Source organism: Bos taurus, chromosome 24 (genome assembly GCF_002263795.3).
Source record: "Bos taurus isolate L1 Dominette 01449 registration number 42190680 breed Hereford chromosome 24, ARS-UCD2.0, whole genome shotgun sequence".
Classification (NCBI taxonomy): Eukaryota; Metazoa; Chordata; class Mammalia; order Artiodactyla; family Bovidae; genus Bos; species Bos taurus.
The window spans coordinates 38,936,165-38,954,171 of record NC_037351.1 but is presented as its reverse complement, the minus strand read 5'-3'; the positions used below and the strand labels follow the sequence as shown (position 1 = coordinate 38,954,171).

The 18,007-nt window shown below is 41.6% G+C and overlaps 1 protein-coding gene across 20 annotated transcripts in view; it reads left to right on the top strand.

Moving 5' to 3' along the window:
* EPB41L3 (erythrocyte membrane protein band 4.1 like 3) overlaps nucleotides 1–18,007 on the top strand; it is a 145,388-nt gene that overhangs the window by 71,638 nt on the left and 55,743 nt on the right. For all 20 annotated transcript variants that reach the window (NM_001206169.1, XM_059880861.1, XM_059880872.1 and 17 more), the window contains 2 exons: nucleotides 14,205–14,309; nucleotides 15,795–15,837. In NM_001206169.1, coding sequence (NP_001193098.1) covers nucleotides 14,205–14,309; nucleotides 15,795–15,837 — 148 coding nt within the window. The remainder of the gene's footprint in view (nucleotides 1–14,204; nucleotides 14,310–15,794; nucleotides 15,838–18,007) is intronic.

The window sequence follows — 18,007 nt, the reverse complement described above, 5'->3', positions numbered from 1 at the left end:
GTGTATCCTAAGGCAGTGGGGCGCGTCTCGTTCTAGAACAGTTCTGGCCTGTGCAGAGCTGAGTAGGCTCCACCCGCCTCTGCCCCCAGGAGCAGGAGCTGACAGGCCAAGGGATTAACGCTGGCTTTTCACGATTGCCAGCTCAGGAGCATTAAGCCAGGATGTCCCTGATCCAGAGCGGATGGTCCAAAAACCGTCCTGACCTTGGGCATATAGACCTGGCAGTACCCAGGGAGTCTACATAGGCTACTGCCTGTGTCCAACAGAACTGGAGAGCATATGTATGTAGGATCAACATGTTTGATGATTGCAAAGACTTTTCCCTTCATCTACTGCATTTAAATGCTAATCTGAAAGATGATATGCTTTCAGTGAAGGCCAGACTGATCCTAAGTATAGTTGAAAGTGTGATCAAAGGTACGTCTAGTCAAGGCTATGGTTTTTCCTGTGGTCATGTATGGATGTGAGAGTTGGACTGTGAAGAAGGCTGAGTGCTGAAGAATTGATGCTTTTGAACTGTGGTGTTGGAGAAGACTCTTGAGAGTCCCTTGGACTGCAAGGAGACCCAACCAGTCCATTCTGAAGGAGATCAGCCCTGGGATTTCTTTGGAAGGACTGATGCTAAAGCTGAAACTCCAGTACTTTGGCCACCTCATGCGAAGAGTTGAGTCATTGGAAAAGACTCTGATGCTGGGAGGGATTGGGGGCAAGAGGAGAAGGGGACGACAGAGAATGAGATGGCTGGATGGCATCACTGACTCGATGGACGTGAGTCTGAGTGAACTCCGGGAGTTGGTGATGGACAGGGAGGCCTGGCATGCTATGATTCATGGGGTCACAAAGAGTCAGACACGACTGAGCGACTGAACTGATCACCTATCCTGTTTTTTTTGCCAGACATTTCTATTTTCATTATAGGTTTTTCATAGGTTACACAATTATTTTAATTTAAACCCACAATTTTACTGGTGAAAGGATATAATTACATTTTTGAATTATGAGAGTGTGTGCATGCATGCTAAGTCACTTCAGTCATGTCTGGCTCTTTGCGACCCCCTGGACTATAGCCTGCTAGGCTCCTCTGTCTATGGAATTGTCCAAACAAGAATACTGGAATAGGTTGCCGTGCCCTCCTCCAGGGAATCTTCCCAATCCAGGGATCGAACTCTCATCTCTTACGTCTCCTACATTGACAAGTGGTCCTTTACCGCTAGCGCCATCTGGGAAGCCCCAAATTATGAGAGTAGTTTATGTAATAACCCTGAAATCTTCCTCTGTGTGCTTGCTCACAGTCTTGTCCTGTTAATAGGAGGAGACAGTTGGTGAAAAGGACACTGGTTCACTTAAGACCTATTTATTTAAAGCACTGACTGTTTTTATTCAGGTTTATTCATCGTTGCCTTAGCAGTGATTCCCAGCCATTTTGGCACCAGGGACCAGTTTCCTGGAAGATAATGATTCCACGGACTGGAGGGGTGGGGATGGTTCCAGCATATTCAAGCACATTACGTTTATTGTGTATTTTATTTCTATTGTTGTTACATCATCTCCACCTCAGATCATCAGGCTGTAGATCCTGGAAGTTGGGAACCCCTGCTGTATAGGTTTGAAAAGTGACCATTCTACAAATTTATACTTGTTAAATGTATAATATGAAAAGTTATATTTTCACTGTCAGCATCTGCGTCGCCTCCAGGTCTTTACTTGACCAAATGAGTTGTAAATCACAATTGGGAATTTTGTTGGATTTTTCTTATTTTTGGAGAATTGTCTTGGAAAGTGGTCATATATGGATGTGAGTTGGACCATAAAGAAGGCTGAGCACTGAAGAATTGATGTTTTTGAATTGTGGTGTCGGAGAAGACTCATGAGTCCCTTGGACAGCAAGGAGATCAAAGCTGTCAGTCCTAAAGAAATCAACCCTGAATATTCATTGGAAGGACTGATGCTAAAACAGAAGCCTCAATACTTTGGCCACCTGATGCAAAGAGCCAACTCCATTGCAGAAGATGCTGATGCTTGGAAAGACTGAGGGCAGGAGGAGATGGGGTGACAGAGAATGAGATGGTTGGATGGCATCACTGACTCAATGGACATAAATTTGAGCAAACTCAGGGAGATGGTGAAGGGAAGTCTGGAGATGGTGACAGGGAAGTCTGGCATGCTGCAGTCCATGGGGTCGCAGAGTCAGACATGACTTAGTGACTGAACAACAATGACAGCTCCCAGGAAATGTTTCTCAAAGTCCCCTGTTGTTCTGAATTAGGGCCTGTGGTTCTTTTTTGTGATTCAGGTTTAAAAGTCTGTGTCTCTCCCTCATCCCTCTTCCCCAGGCTTCCTTCTCTGCATTCACTTGGCACTCATTGGCTTAGTGACTTGAATCCCTAGCAGATTAACAGCAGGAAATGTTGTCTGACAGTTCGCTGCCAACATCTCATACGTGTGATGTGAAACTCTTTGTACAAAAGCAAGCCCAGTGTTTTTGCTGGCCAAGAAGAAGCGTGCTTCACCGGAAAGCTATTATCGGCCACGGTACTCGGCTCTGAGCACAGAAGTCTGATTTCAAACAGAATGAAATGGCTACAACAAATGAAGGCAGAAACAGATTGTGGCTGAAAGAAAAAGACGTCTTCCTAAAAACAGTGGAGGAGCTTCACGTGCACGAAGGGGTTCTTGTATAGGTGCTGAACGTGTTTTTGCAGAGAATTTCAAACCTCGGTGGGCTCTCCGCGTGTGAACTCTCCCTTCTTGCTCTGGCTGTGCTGCAGGCTGTATCTGTGATAACTCGTAACTCTCATGTTTGGCCTAGGATGTACCTAAGTGTGCCAGTACACCCAGTGCGTGTGAAAAACCACTTTGTGTTTGTATTTGCACAGGGTAATGGAATGTTACCTTGGTTTACTGATAATGATACTCTTTTCAGCCATTTCCCACTTTGACCTGTAGAGTGAGATTTGTTTTTCATGAGACATAGGGGGTGATTTAACTGCAGATGAAAAGGCTTCAGTCTCTCTCCCAAATTTCAACATTAGAAACCCTGAATTTGCAAAAAACAACAACAACAACAACAACAATAGAAAAGGACCCTGAATAAATTGGATTCCTTATGATAAGGGCCAACTGATAATCACCAGCATTGATTGGTAATGGCTTCCCCTAGGCTAGGCAATCTGTATGCTTTCCTGTGTTTCTTGTTTCTTTAAGAAATTTTATTTCTGTTTTATGGAAGAGGACGGAAGGTCTGCATTCAGTGCTGCTGTGAAGGTTCCTTGGTCATCAGGGGGGTTTATGTTTGGGGTTTTTTGCAGGGGCAAGGGGCTCGAGGTACATAGGATCTTAGTTCCCCCAACCAGGGATGAAACCCACACGCCCTGCAGTGGAAGTGCAGTCTTAACCACCGCCAGGCCGCCAGGGAAGTCCTTTCCTGTGTATTAATTAATGCAACAGTCTTATGAGTAAGGAAAAATATTATTACCATTTTTTAAGGAAGGCAGTGAAGTTCAGAAAGCTTCAGTGACTGTCTCACCTCACAGCCAGCTAGTTGTAGAGTCAGGGTCCAGCACTGGGGCTGTCTGATGAGCCTCGTTTAGAATAGAATGATAGGGAAACAAACTTGAATTGGAAAAGAATAATATCTTTAAAACTGCATCCTAAAGATATTTAAATAATGCTAGATGAATTCCAATCTCTAGACAGTTGAGACATTAGACAACTGTCTAATCTCTAGACAATTGGAAATAAATTACTGTTTTGTTTAAAAACCAAGCAACACCAGGATGTGGTTCTGAGTTCCTGTTTTCACAGCCCTCTCCGTATCGGCACTGCCAACTGAGCTGAGTTTAAGAAAATGGCAGAATAACTATTAATGGACTTATGAATATTTAAAAGAACTGTCATGGTTTTCTGAAAAGCCAATTGCCTGTGAATTTAAAGAACATGCTAGTGAGACACATAACATCTAGGCAGAAAAAATTCATCTCTGCCTCTCACATCAGCCCTCCTTGCATTCGCTGTCTGGATCACACTTGGGATTTGGGCTTCCCTGGTGGCTCAGCTGCTAAAGAATCCAGCTGCAATGCGGGAGACCTGGATTCTATCCCTGGGTTGGGAAGATCCCTTAGAGAAGGGAACGGCTTCTAGTATTCTGCCCACTCTAGTATTCTGGCCTGGAGAATCCCGTGGACTATATAGTCCATGGGGTCGCAAAGAGTTGGACACGACTGACGGACTTTCACTTCACTTCACACAGGCTGAAGTTTCCATTAAGTCCTGCCCTTCGGGGCGTGGATTCTGGCAGTAGTGATGGGGATAATGGACTTCCTGCTGTGCTTATTAAACTTGGCATTGAAAGTACACTTGAGACAGAAAGCCCCAAATGGAAGTGGATGCACACAGGGCAGCTGGGGCCACGTAGCGCTTCTCAGACCTTCCCGGCCTCAGATCTCTCTCGGGGACTTCAGGCTGTTGTCACAGACCAGACACCGTCGTCATCTTTTATTCATGAGTTGACCACGACTCCTGCTGTTTTCTAAATGTAGATTTAAAAGAAAACAACAACACTTAAATTTCAGGGCAGACAGTATTAGAACATTTTTCAAACAGAAAAGGGAAAACTGAGGAAGAAATGACTTACACGGAGTCCAGGTGTCCGATTTAGGCTCAGGCTCCAGCCAGGTCAGTTTGTGGAGCTCTTCAGATGCTCCTAAACACCAGGCAAATGGTGATGCCGTCTTTTAGAAATTAAGAGAATTCCATTTGACCTTTAAAAGTGAGGAGAATGGAGAGGCATTCAATGAGGAAATATGCCGTTACAGAAGGAAGCATGAAAAAAGAGATGGCATTTTGCAACAAGACTAATCCAAGGTAATGTGAGGAGAAATTCCTCCTTCAGATTCATGCCAGGAGCACTTATTAGACACATATGTTGAATGTTTTTGGTGTTTAGGACATTCTGTTGGGGACATTAAAAAGGGTGTCCAGTTTCATGTCCTTGGGGGACAGAAATGCAAGTTCACAAAGTGCATCAATCTATGGGAAGGTATAATTTGCAGGAGAAAATCAGCAATCTGTTTGAGGAAGATACATGGTGGAGAGATGGAAGTGCTTACAGGGCTGGTGCACCCTCAAATTTCAAAGCAGCTGAAATAAAGGTACAGAAGTGTCAATTTCTCTGTAAGTTCTCAACATCGTATATATTTCCTTGTATTAACACATGTGGTTTAGCCTAAGCTATGACAGACCTAGAGAGCATATTAAAAAGCAGAGATCACTTTGCTGAAAAGGTCCATCTAGTCAAAGCTATAATTTTTCCTAGTCATGTACGGATGCGAGATCTAGACCATAGAGAAGCCTAAGCGCCAAAGAATTGACTCTTTCAAACTGTGGTGCTGGAGAAGACTCTTGAGAGTCCCTTGAACAGGAAGGAGATCAAACCAGTCAATCCTAAAGGAAATCAACCCTGAATATTCATTGGAAGGACTGATGCTGAAGCTAAAACTCCAGTACTTTGGCCACCTGATGCTAAGGGCTGATTCATTGGAAAAGACCCCGATGCTGGGAAAGATTGAGGGCAGAAGGAAAAGACGGGCAGCAGAGGATGAGATAGTTGGATGGTGTCACCAACTCAATGGACATGAATTTGAGCAAACTCAGGGAAATAATGAAGGAGAGGGGAGGCTAGTATGCTGCAGTGGACACAACAACTGAACAATGAAATGTAACAAGGCTTTTTTTAAAGCAACAGTTTATTTCTATAAACACATCGATCCCGAGGAGCCTCAAGGATGTACCCGCAACCTTGGTGCTGATGGCTTTGCTTCCCCGCCTCCCGCCCCCTGTCCCCCTTTTAAGAAGTAGGGACCACTGATTAGCTACACTTCTCAGGCAGGACGACAGTCTCTGCTTCATTTTCTCCATAATTGTGCAGCTCCAGAAAATAAGAACTGCAGCCCATCTTCTCAGGCGAGGACATTATACTTGACTTTACAAATTTCTCTAATTTCAGCGTTTAGCCTTTCTTAGCGACTGATTCATAGCTTTGTGAGACTGAAAGAAAAGACAAATTGTATTGAAGTCTTGTGCTGAGATTTAGTACAATTTGGGCTTATGTTTGGGAGCACAGATCAAGCCAGAGTTTCCAGGCCTTTTAGGAGGGCATGTGCCCAGGTGTGGGCTTCCCAGGTGGCGCTAGTGGTAAAGAATCCACCTGCCAACTCAGGAGACATAGGTTCAATCTCCAGGTGGAGGAAGGCATCATGACCCACTCCAGGGGTTGTATTCTTGCCTGGAGATTCCTGTGGACAGAGGAGCCTGGCAGGCTACAGTCCACAGCGTCACACAGAGGCGGAGGCGACTGAAGCGACGCAGCACGCACACACGTGCACCAAGAGCAGCTCCTCCCTCCATCCCACCCCAGGCTCAGAGCCCTGTGTGTTTGTTCCTTCTGGTCTCCTCCCTAACGTGCTGGGCAAGATGTGAATGCTTCTGCTCAATCACAAAAGAGGAAATCAAGATATTTCTTATCCCACCTGGGTCATTTTTTAGTATGGTATCAGGTTCTTCCGGAGAAGGCAGTGGCACCCCACTCCAGTACTCTTGCCTGGAAAATCCCATGGGCAGAGGAGACTGGTAGGCTGCAGTCCATGGGGTCGCTAAGAGTCAGACACGACTGAGCAACTTCACTTTCACTTTTCACTTTCATCCATTGGAGAAGGCAATGGCAACCCACTCCAGTGTTCTTGCCTGGAGAATCCCAGGGATGGGGGAGCCTGGTGGGCTTCCGTCTATGGGGTCGCACAGAGTTGGACACGACTGAAGTGACTTAGCAGCAGCAGCAGGTTCTTCAGTTAAAGTCTATATGTTTTGGCTCTCCCAAGGGAAAATGCCACCACTTAAAATTCAATAAACATTTTAATTTTGTGTACCTTGTTCATAGTTTTCAATGCAAATTCATTGGTTTGTTTACTGGTTGGTTTTATAGTTTGGTGATTTATCATTGCTCGTTTGTATCATTTTATTTCAACATTTGACTGGTTTTTCATTTCTTGAGAACTTAACGTTTTTTAAGAAAATTTGTTGGAAAGGATATCTTAAGATTTTAAGACTGTGTCTGTATGTAAATAAAGTTTATTATCATGTAGCTATCAGTGTTGGTCTAAGAGGCCTGAAAGAAACTGTTATGAAAAAGTTACACATTTCATCAAAAAAAGAAGCATTGCTTTGGAGTCCTCCTATTTAAGAGTTTTTAAATTGTAAACTTAATTTAAGTGTACCTTTCAACCATACCTGCAAACGAGATCTTGATAACCTGCAAAGACCATGCTCCCACCTTCAGAAATTCTGATTTCTTTGTCCTGACATGGGTTCCTGGATATTGGTGTCTTTTTCACTGTTCCCAGGGTCCAAGGTTGAAAACCCTAGGTGAAATTATTGCTTCTGCAACATTGGTTATGATATGCTGGCAAGAAAAATTTTATGTAAATTTTCATCGCATTACCTTTTTAATCTCTTGATGATATTTGACCAAAATGAGGTTCCATAAAAAGTGTAGGAGGGACTCTCCTGGAAGTCCAGTGGTTAAGACTCCATGCTCCCAATGCAGGGGCATGGGTGTAATCCTTGGTAGGAAAACTGAGATCCCACTTGCCATACAGCATGGCAAAAAAAAAAGTATAACTGGCTTGATAGCATGAAGAATGTCTTTATAGTCGGTCGGGGTAAAAGGTGATGCACAGATAGACGGCTGCAATGTGAAGTGGAATGTGGAAAGTGCCCTCTTGGTACCAGAAGTGCTCAAATGTCCAGAGACAAGAGACATCACATTTGGCTGGGAGGACAGGAAGTGCTATAAAGAAGTGGCACTAGAGAAGCGTCGTGAAGGATGAGAGTTGACAGCAAAAGGCCAGGCAGAGCATTTAGGGACATTTAGAGCTTCACTAAGGGTAACACCCATAATGGACTGAAACACATCAAGCCTGATTTACCTCCGTGAGTTCATAGTGACAACATAAGACAAAAATTCTAACTGGTGACTTTTAGATGATGCTAGGGAGCCAACTTGTCTTGAAATTGAACAGAGGAGAAGGTGTGAGTGTTGATCCTGGCTTCATCATATTATGTCACTGGATACATAATTTTGACAAAGAGACTCTCTTCATAGACATGCTCCAGCTGATCATTAGGGGAGCAATGATGAGGATTAGAATATTCCCATCTTGCCATCTCAATTCGATGGGTCTAGGGCAACAATCTTTAGTGACTGTGCTTCCGAGATAGCTTAGTGGTGAAGAACCTACCTGCCAATGCAGGAAACATGGGTTCAATCCCTGGGTCAGGAAGATCCTCTGGAGAAGGAAATAGCAACCCACTCCAATATTCTTGCCTGGGAAATCCTATGGACAGAGGAGCCTGGCGGGCTACAGTCCTTGGGGTCACAAAGGAGTTGGACATGACTTAGCAACTAACAACAACAAAATATTACAAAAAAGGCAGGAGTCACTGTATACCTCCTGATGAAATTACATAGCATCTGTTATAGAAAATAGTCAAATAAGAATTCTGGTCAAGCTTCTAGATTTTACTGTCAGTTTACAGAAAATACAAAAGACAGAGGAACGTGTTAAATTACACCATGAAGATGCTAGCAGCAAGTCTAGACTGAGGGAACTCTGCAGGCAAATGACCTGATTTCCAAAACAAGTTCATTTCAACAGGAAAACCAGGATAAATGGAAAGCTTGCAGTTTCAGAGAGACTACAGAGATATGACAGCCTATTGTGATGTATCGGAGAAGGCAATGGCACCCCACTCCAGTACTCTTGCCTGGAAAATCCCATGGACGGAGGAGCCTGGTAGGCTGCAGTGCATGGGGTCGCTACAAGTCAGACAGGACTGAGCGACTTCACTTTCAGTTTTCACTTTCATGCATTGGAGAAGGCAATGGCAACCCACTCCAATGTTCTTGCCTGGAGAATCCCAGGGACGGGAGCCTGGTGGGCTGCCGTCTATGGGGTCGCACAGAGTCCGACACGACTGAATCGACGCAGCAGCAGCAGCATTGCAATGTATGGGCTTATCAAAGAAAATGAAAAGAAAAGCTTTGAAACAATTGGAGAAATTAAAGCACTGACTACACATTTGGTGATAGTATGGACTGATTGCTAATTTTGTTTAAATGTGATGAAGGCATTGCAATTATACTTTTTGAAAGAGCAGAGTTAAATGCTAAGATAAATAGAGATAAAATTATTTGCTTAGATGCTTCCAAATAACTGTCGGGTAGGATGAGGGGAGCAAAACTCAGATGAACCAAGGTTGTGATCTTCAAAAGGCATTTGTTAAAACTGGGCGATAAGTATACAGGGTTTCATGATACTGTTGTCTGTACTTTTGGAACTGTTTGAAATTCCCCAATCCTGAAACATTTTGAAGTTAATTTTTAAAACTTGTTCCTCTAAGCAGACAAGTGAAAGTGAAAATAAACATTTTAATATAAACTTCCCAAGTGATGCTGATTGATAAGCTATGCCTTGAGAACCAGTGTTTTACAGACATAAAAATCCTGGAGTAGCTTTGACTTCGGGAAGTTTCATTAATGTTGCAGAAAGACTTGTTTCATCTGCTGTGTTTGAGTGGTGGTGATAGCTGTATCCTCATCTTCTCTATTAGAAATCCAGTTTTAAGAGGAAAAAAAGAGTCAAGAGAGGGCAGTCCATCGTTGGTTTGTTGTTGTTTAGTCACTAAGTCGTGTTCAACTCTTTTGCAACCCCATGGCATGTAGCCCACCAGGCTCCTCTGTCCATGGGCTTTCTCAAGCAAGAGTGCTGGAGTGAGTTGCCATTTCCTTCTCCAGGGGATCTTCCCAACCCAGGGACTGAACCCGTGTCTCCTGCGTTGGCAGGGAGATTCTTTACCCACTGGGCCATCTGGGAAGCCCATTGGTTTGTAACTGCAAAGCAAACTCAGGATTTCATGATGTTCGTGTGTTCATAGTGAAGGGTTACATGAACTGCGAATGCATTTGAGTCAGTGACATGACTTATCAACTCTCAGGAAACAGCAAATGAGATTAAAAAGTGTTTGTCTCCAGTTAAGTAAATTATCCATTGATTTTAGAATAACTCTGTCCAAAAAAACGTTTTTGAATCTACTGAATTCTTGACTCATTATGGCAATATATAAACACACCCCATGAAAATTAGGTGCCTAGATTTGATCACTTCATGAACATCCTTTCTCTGGGAAACAAATATTTAACATAAATTCTCTAGAAATTCCGGGTGACTGTTGAGCTTTAGTCATATTTTAGATACTATTACCCAAAGATGCACATGATGTCAAACATGTAGAAATAATTGACTTGAAAAACTCGAATAATATGCTAGAAAAAAATCATCTGTGTAAAAACTATCAGTTTGGGGGAGGTGAGAGTGATTACAGAGGGGAACTTGTGTGGGGCTGGAAAATAGTCCTGTTTTGTGTCCTGTCTCGACTCCAGCCATCACCAGGGTCTTTCCCTTTACGTGTGCAGATGCCATGTCTAGGCTCTGGGGCAGTGAGCTGTGATCATAGTGATGTTGGCCATGAGCACAGGGGCCCTATATCCTCGAGTCCGTGATCCCTGGCTCCTTATGGAGTCTTCCATTCTCAATCAAGGATGAGCAGGAGAAGGCCCACATAACGTGAGAGGCCTTTCTGGTGTCATCCAACTGGCTGGCGGCTATGGTGAGATTTAGTAGATAGGAATTTCATTGTTTACATATAACCATCTGTAGTGAAAGTGAAAGTCACTCAGTTGTGTCCAGCTCTTTGCGACCCCATGGGCTCTGCAGTCCATAGAATTCTCCAGGCCAGAATACTGGAGTGGATAGTCTTTCCCTTCTCCAGGGGATCTTTCCAACCCAGGGATGAAACCCAGGTGTCCCGCATTGCAGGCGGATTCTTTACCAGCTAAGCCACAAAGGAAGCCCAACCATCTATAGTAGGAGAGATCAAACCAGTCAATCCTAAAAGAAATCAACCCTGAATATTCACTGAAAGGAACTGATGCTGAAGCTCCAAGGCTTGGCCACCTGATGTGAAGAGTCGATTCATTGGAAAAGACCCTGATGCTGGGAAAGATTGAAAGCAGGAGAAGGGGATGACAGAGGACAAGATGGATGGACGGCCTCACCAACTCAATGCACGTGAGTTTGAGCAAACTCTGGGAGATGGTAAAGGACAGGGAAGCCTGGCGTGCTGCAGTCCATGGGGTTGCAGAGAGTCAGACTTGACTTAGCAACTGAACAACAACGACAACATTATAGTAGATTCTAAACAAACCGTCTTGGTTCTTAGAGCCAAAACAGACAGAAACAAATCCCCCCAAACCCCTCAGGGTTAAGAATGGACCACTATGTTATTGTCTTACAAACTGTTTGTTAGTGAAAGAAAAAGAAAGTAATTTTGCCCTGAACTGGTTATTTCTATGTGGAAAAAAAAAAGAAAGGCCAAACTAATATGAATATAGAAATTTGTGGAAAAGGAAGCCTGAAAAGAATTTTGTGTGTGATTATATTTAATTTAATGAATGAATTTTAATATTGTATTAAAGGTGTAAAATAGTGGAAAACTAAAAAGTATATATATGTGTGTGTGTATATAAATATATAGTATTCAAATATGTTTAAGAAAAGTAGTCTATTCAAGAGAAAGCTGTGGGTCATTGTTGTTCAGTCGCTAAGTCATGTGACCCCCATCTTTTCACCCCATGAATTACAGCACACCAGTCTTCCTTGTCCTTCACTATCTCCTGGAGTTTGATCAAATTCATGTCCACTGAGTCGGTGATGCCATTGAGCTATCTCATCCTCTATCAACCCCTTCCCTTCTTGCCCTCAATCTTTCCCAGCATCAGGGTCATTTCCAATGAATGAGCTGTTTGCATCAGGTGGCCAAAGTATTGGAGCTTCAGCTTCTGTCCTTCCAGTGAATATTCAGGGTTGATTTCCTTTAGGACTAACTGGTTTGATCTCCTTGCTGTCCAAGGGATTCTCAAGAGTCTATTCCAGCAGCACAGTTTGAAATCATCAATTCTTCGGTGCTCAGCCTTCTTTTTGGTCCAACTCTCACATGGGTCATTAATAGAAATCAAATGGTGAGGAGCCAGAAAAGTAAGAACCAGCTAGCACAGTGGTCTCTGCCTGAGCTAGCCTTTCCACCTGTTAAACAAAAGGAAGAAGACAGATAATTAAAACGATGTCCAAGGCTGCCTGCAGCATGATGAGAATAATTCCTCCATTGAGGGCCTGGCTGAGGTCCGCTGGGTCAAAGAAAGTAGAAGTTTCTGTAGAGAAAGGTTTATTTATTTATTTGTGTTTGTTTTTGCTCATTGAGAAAGTACTTGGCCAGACACTGCTGTTTATTTGTCTGTGTATGTGTTGTGTATATTATGTTCTGCTTAAAGCAGTTAGGCAATAAACATAATTGATATCTTAAAAAACAGCAGGGTATTTTTTAAAATTGTTTATTTATTTTGGCTACACTAGATCTTAGTTTTGACATATGGGATCTAGTTCCCTGACCAAGGATTGAACCCAGGTCCTCTGCAGTTGGGAGTGGGGGTTCTTGGCCACTGGATCATCAGGAAAGTCCCAGAGCAGGATATTTTCATGTTGTGTGTGTGGTGAGTTGCTTCTGTCCTGTCTGACTCTTTGCAACCCTGTGGACTGTAGCCCATCAGGCTCCTCTGTCCATGGGTTCTCCTGGCAAGAATACTGGAGTGGGTTGCCATGCCCTCTCCAGAGGAATCTTCCCGACCCAGGGATCAAACCCGCATCTCTTATGTCCCCTGCACTGGCAGGCTGGTTCTTTACCACTAGCAGAATTTTAGTACTAAGGATGTTTATCAGCCCCACAAGGAGCTGTGTTTGTTCTCCTGCAACAAAAAGGCAAACTGAGTCCTACATTACATATTCTGCCACTTGTCACTTAGGCTGATAACAGCTGATGTTTGTGGGATGCTTGATGTGTGTAATCATTGGACCAAGTTTGAATGTTTTTGTTCTGGGAGATAGTGAAGGACAGGGAAGCCTGGCATGCTGTAGTCCATGGGGTCGCAAAGAGTCAGACATGACTGAGTGAGTGAACAACAACGCTGCAAATAAATAGATGGCATCATACCCATTTTACAGAGGGAGAGAGGTCTGCACAGATGTAGGGGACATAAGGAAGATTCAGAATTAGGTTTATCTGTTAAAGCCACCAACATAGGCAGCAGCAAGACTGCCTCTCTCATCTAAGTCCTCTGCACCTCTGTGTTCTTTTCTCTTAAACTGGAGATCTTACCAATGGAAGCATCAGAAGAACCAGTTTGTTTTTTGTGTGTGTGAAAACTTTATAATTTATTAAGAATTTTTCAGAAGCAATATTCCATTATTTACAAATATAAGATTTAAACTAGCAGGCAGCATTTTGTTGTCATACCATTTACTCATATCCGTTGAGTGTTAAGCAGTTTTGCTATCATGTAATTTATTTTCATACATTATTAAACTTTATTCAAATACAACATTGATTATTTAGCTAGCTATAAACCAGGCTTCACTTTTCTATCCTAAATTTATCTTTTCTCCTAAATAGTCATGCTTGAGGGGGCTGAGTAATTTCCAATATATTTGCAGTTGCACAGTAATACATACCACTTACAGATCTTCTGAATACTTTCTTTTTTGGCATGCCCATTGTTTATCAATTTTCTTATTTTTCTCTTACTGTATTAAATCTTAAAGACAAATATGCTTAATGTACAAGATGTGAAATGTTGCTACTATGCAAACAAAAAGTAGTTTAGCTTAATTGCTGACGGTTAATCCATCTCAGACTCCAAGGCCAAGTTGAAAGAGCTTTAAAGTCTCACATGAAAACATGATAGATGCTGTGTATCACCATAAATTAAGCTGATGGATTTTTTTCCCCCAGATGATTGCCTTTTTTCCAGACAAGAATACTGGAGTGGGTTGCCGTTTACTACTCCACGTGATCTTCCCAACCCAGGAATCGAATCCTCATCTCTTACATCTCCTGCAATGGCACTCCACTGAACTGATCACACCCACTCATCATTTACTGAACAGTTACAATAAGCAACATTTTAAAGTGTACCCGTTTTAATGGTGGCAATTGAAGAACTTTTTTGGTAACTTGTTTTTCTGTTTTGTTCTTCACAGAAACGCTCCAGAGGCCAAGTGCTGTTTGATAAAGTCTGTGAACATCTGAATTTGCTAGAGAAAGACTATTTTGGGCTTACATATCGAGATGCTGAAAACCAGAAGGTGAGTGGTTCAAAGCTATAGAGAATCTTCTGGCTTCAGCTGCCCTTCACTGCAAGAAAGTGAACTGACACTGAATCGGTAGATCGTCTTCTCCACCCACCCCTCGCACCCCTACACCTCACATGTACTGTCTGAGGCCCTAAATGCTGTTTATCACCTTATTTCTTCATGAGGGAAATTATCGACAACTTCCTTCGATCTTGAGTCTTTTGGAAACAGTAAGTCAGTGTTTCTGCTCTTCATGCTTGAGTTCTTTATGCTTCCAGAAAAGCATTTTATATAGTGCTTTGGGGAGGGTATGATAATACGTCAGTGGATTTGAGCCACTGAGAATCAAATACATTGATACACGGGAAACATGTCCACTGGATGCCATCTTACTGTTAATTCATCTCATTATGCTTTCATATTCTGGCTGCGTCACAATATGAGAGGGGTCTTGTCTTAGGTATCCAGTTTGCCTCTGTAGACTCTCACAGCTGATGCAGCCTCGTTAGGCCTTTTCCTCACTTATCCTCTCAACCACCTGAGAAATGAGGAAGAACAAATTGTCTCCTTAATACTGGAAACTGAGCCACCACAATCGTGTTCATAAATGTTACTTGTTTGGTTGTCATTCTGTGAATCGTACTTAATCTTGGCTGGATTCACTGGGTGATGTCTTCACTTCATCATGAAATGCCTGAGTGTTCTGATGAAGAAAATCATAAAGTCTCAAACAAGTGTTTGTTTGTTAGGAATGCATTTAAGAAGGTGCTTTAAAATCTATAATCACAGAAGTCACTACATGGGAAGCTGAACAGCTAGGACATCAGTGGAGTCACATTACACGTAGCCAACTCTATGTGTTCTCAGGTTCTGCATCTGCAGATTCAACCAACAGAGGATCAAAAATATTTTTTTAGAAAATTCCAGAATGTTCCAAAAACAGAATTTTAATTTGCTGGTGTACCAGCAGCTCTTTCTATCGCATTTCCATTGTATTAGGTGTTAGAAATAATCTAGAGATGACTTCAAGTATGTGAGGGGATTGTATAGGTTGTATACAGATACTGTGCTATTTCATATCAGGGACTTGAGCATCCCCAGATTTCAGTGTCATCTGGGGTCCTGTGACCAATCCTCTGCAGTGACTGGGGGTTGGCTGTTTCTTCATTTTTTTCTCCTAATTTGTTAGAACATAGAATCCACCATCTTTTCTACTCTCTTTCTATGCTAGCTTGAATCTCTGAAGGCACTTGTAAAAGAATTTTGTCCAGCCTAAATCCTGCACATACACACATCTTCTCAAGAGACAAGAGCCTGGGCCCTCTCGGGACGAGTGAAGGCAGCTGGACATATTAGGGGCAGGACCCAGCTGGAGGCCCTTCCGACAGCCATTCCCTGCTCCCTCCCAAATGCACTTAGCCCGTGTCTCTACCCACTCAACACGAAATCATTTCTGTTCTTCTCTGATTCATATTCAGACTCTCACTTCTTTTTCAGAACTGGTTGGATCCTGCTAAGGAAATTAAAAAACAGATTCGAAGTAAGTTCTTTTGGATTATTTTGTGTAGAAATGGGAGGGAGATTTCCAAACTGTGGGCTTATCTGAATTAGTACCTCTTACCCACATGGCTGGTGTGGATACAGTATTTTGAAAGACAGATTAAGATCTCAAGTTTTATTTTTGGCAGATTTGTCTGGCTCAGATACCCATCACCCTTTATGAATTATGACAACCTGGGAGTAATATGACATGACTTTTGACCTAGTCCCTTGCCTGTACACAGATGTGAGATGTGATTTAATCAAGTGGTGCCCCCATTGACAATCATTTTAAAGTTCCAAATTTAATTATTAATGTTATATTATGCCTAACCAAAGTACGAAAGGCAAGCAGTCAAGCTAGAAGTAACAGTCATTTAATAACAAGTCAGACTGAATTTTACTATCTGATGATAGCTTCTTTCCTTAGCCCCAAAAGGCAAATTAAGAAATGCACATTTCACATTTCCTAATGGACAAAACAACTACAGGAGCAACACAGAAAGTTTAAAACAGGTAACTAATAGGTATTAGACAGGGTGCTAAATCTTAGTAGTAATTAAATGCTAATTAAAATGAGACATTTTTTCACCTATTCAGTGAAAATGGCACTGTAGCATAGGCAGTTGAGAGTGAGGATTTTTTTTTAATTTTTAACCCTTTTCTATAGCTGTTGCTTTTTGCTATGGATAAATGGTAAAAGATATACTTTACAGTTTCAAATAACTAGTTAATTTTTTCAAGCAGTTCATTTTTTATCAATAAAACCTAGTTTAATTTTCCAGAGCAAAGATTTTAAAATTTTAATAATTCCCTGCACTGGCAATTTTGTACTCAATTGGGAGAAATATAACCCTTTAAGAAGACACTTTTTGTCAATATTTATTAGAATTTAAAAGGTACTTATTCTTTGACCCCTAATTTTACTTGTAGGAGTGTTATCAGTGTGTGTGTTAGATAGGAGTATGTACATATGTGTACGTGTAGGAAAGTTCATTGTAATACCATTGGCATAACAGAAAACTGTTTCAACTTAAATATCCATGTATAAGGAAATGATTAAATCGATCATGAAATAGCCATACCTTGAAATACTAGGTAGCTATTAAATAGAATGAGATAGAGTATAGTTTTAGCTCTCATTAGTGAGACCTTAAAGAAATAAATCATATTTGTTTAAACAGAATTATGCATAGGGACTTCCCTGGCAGTCCAGTAGCTAAGACTCCACGCTTCTGCTGCAGGGGGTGAGGGTTCAGAACTAAGACTCCAACGTGCGGTGCGGTACGGTGCAGCAAGACAGAGTTATGCATGTATATAGGTATGTGGATATTTGGGAAGAGCATGAATGTTATTAATAGTAAATACCCCCCAGAAATGTCCCTGCGGGGTAAGGGGTTGAGAACAACTAATTTTTTATTTAACCCTTTTCTGTGGCTATTGCTTTTTACTATGGATAAATGATAACAGGTAGATATACTTTATAATTTCAAATAACTAGTTAATTTTTTCAAGCAGTTCATTTTTTTTGTCCATGAAATCTAGTTTAATTTTCCAGAGCAACTGATTCTATTTGGAGACAAAATTTAAGACGAGTTTATTAATAAGAACATCATTTCCATTGAAGTTTTCAACAGTTTACTATTAAAAGAGAAACATCTTTCTAGTGCCTTTGAATGTGCTGAGACCTCCAAATACCCTAGGTGCAAATAAAAAGTAATTAGTAGTAAGCAGTTTGAAATGGTTTAATGCTAGGTAATATCTCAAAATAGTGAATTTTTCCTCAGATAGTAGAGAGCCTGATGAATTATTTGTACAGTGAAAACATCTTTACCATATTTTTGAGAGGAATTTGGTGTCATCACTAACAAGAAACTTGATAATGAAGTAGTTTGATAGAAATAAATTGGGATTGAAACCAGGGAAAGCTACAGGTGTGATAAGTAGATAAAAACACACCTTTATCCAGAGAGGTCCAGTAAAAACTTAAGATGATGAATTTGTTCTGAGAACTTTTTTATGGAGTTATTAAAAGCAGATGTGCTGAAATATGTCTTAGCATTTTGTGTGCTTTATTTAAGTTCCTTATAGTGACCTAATTAATAAAATACTATTTCGTACTTGGGTGATTTATAGTCACAAAGCACTTTGAAAATCTATTAAATGTTCAA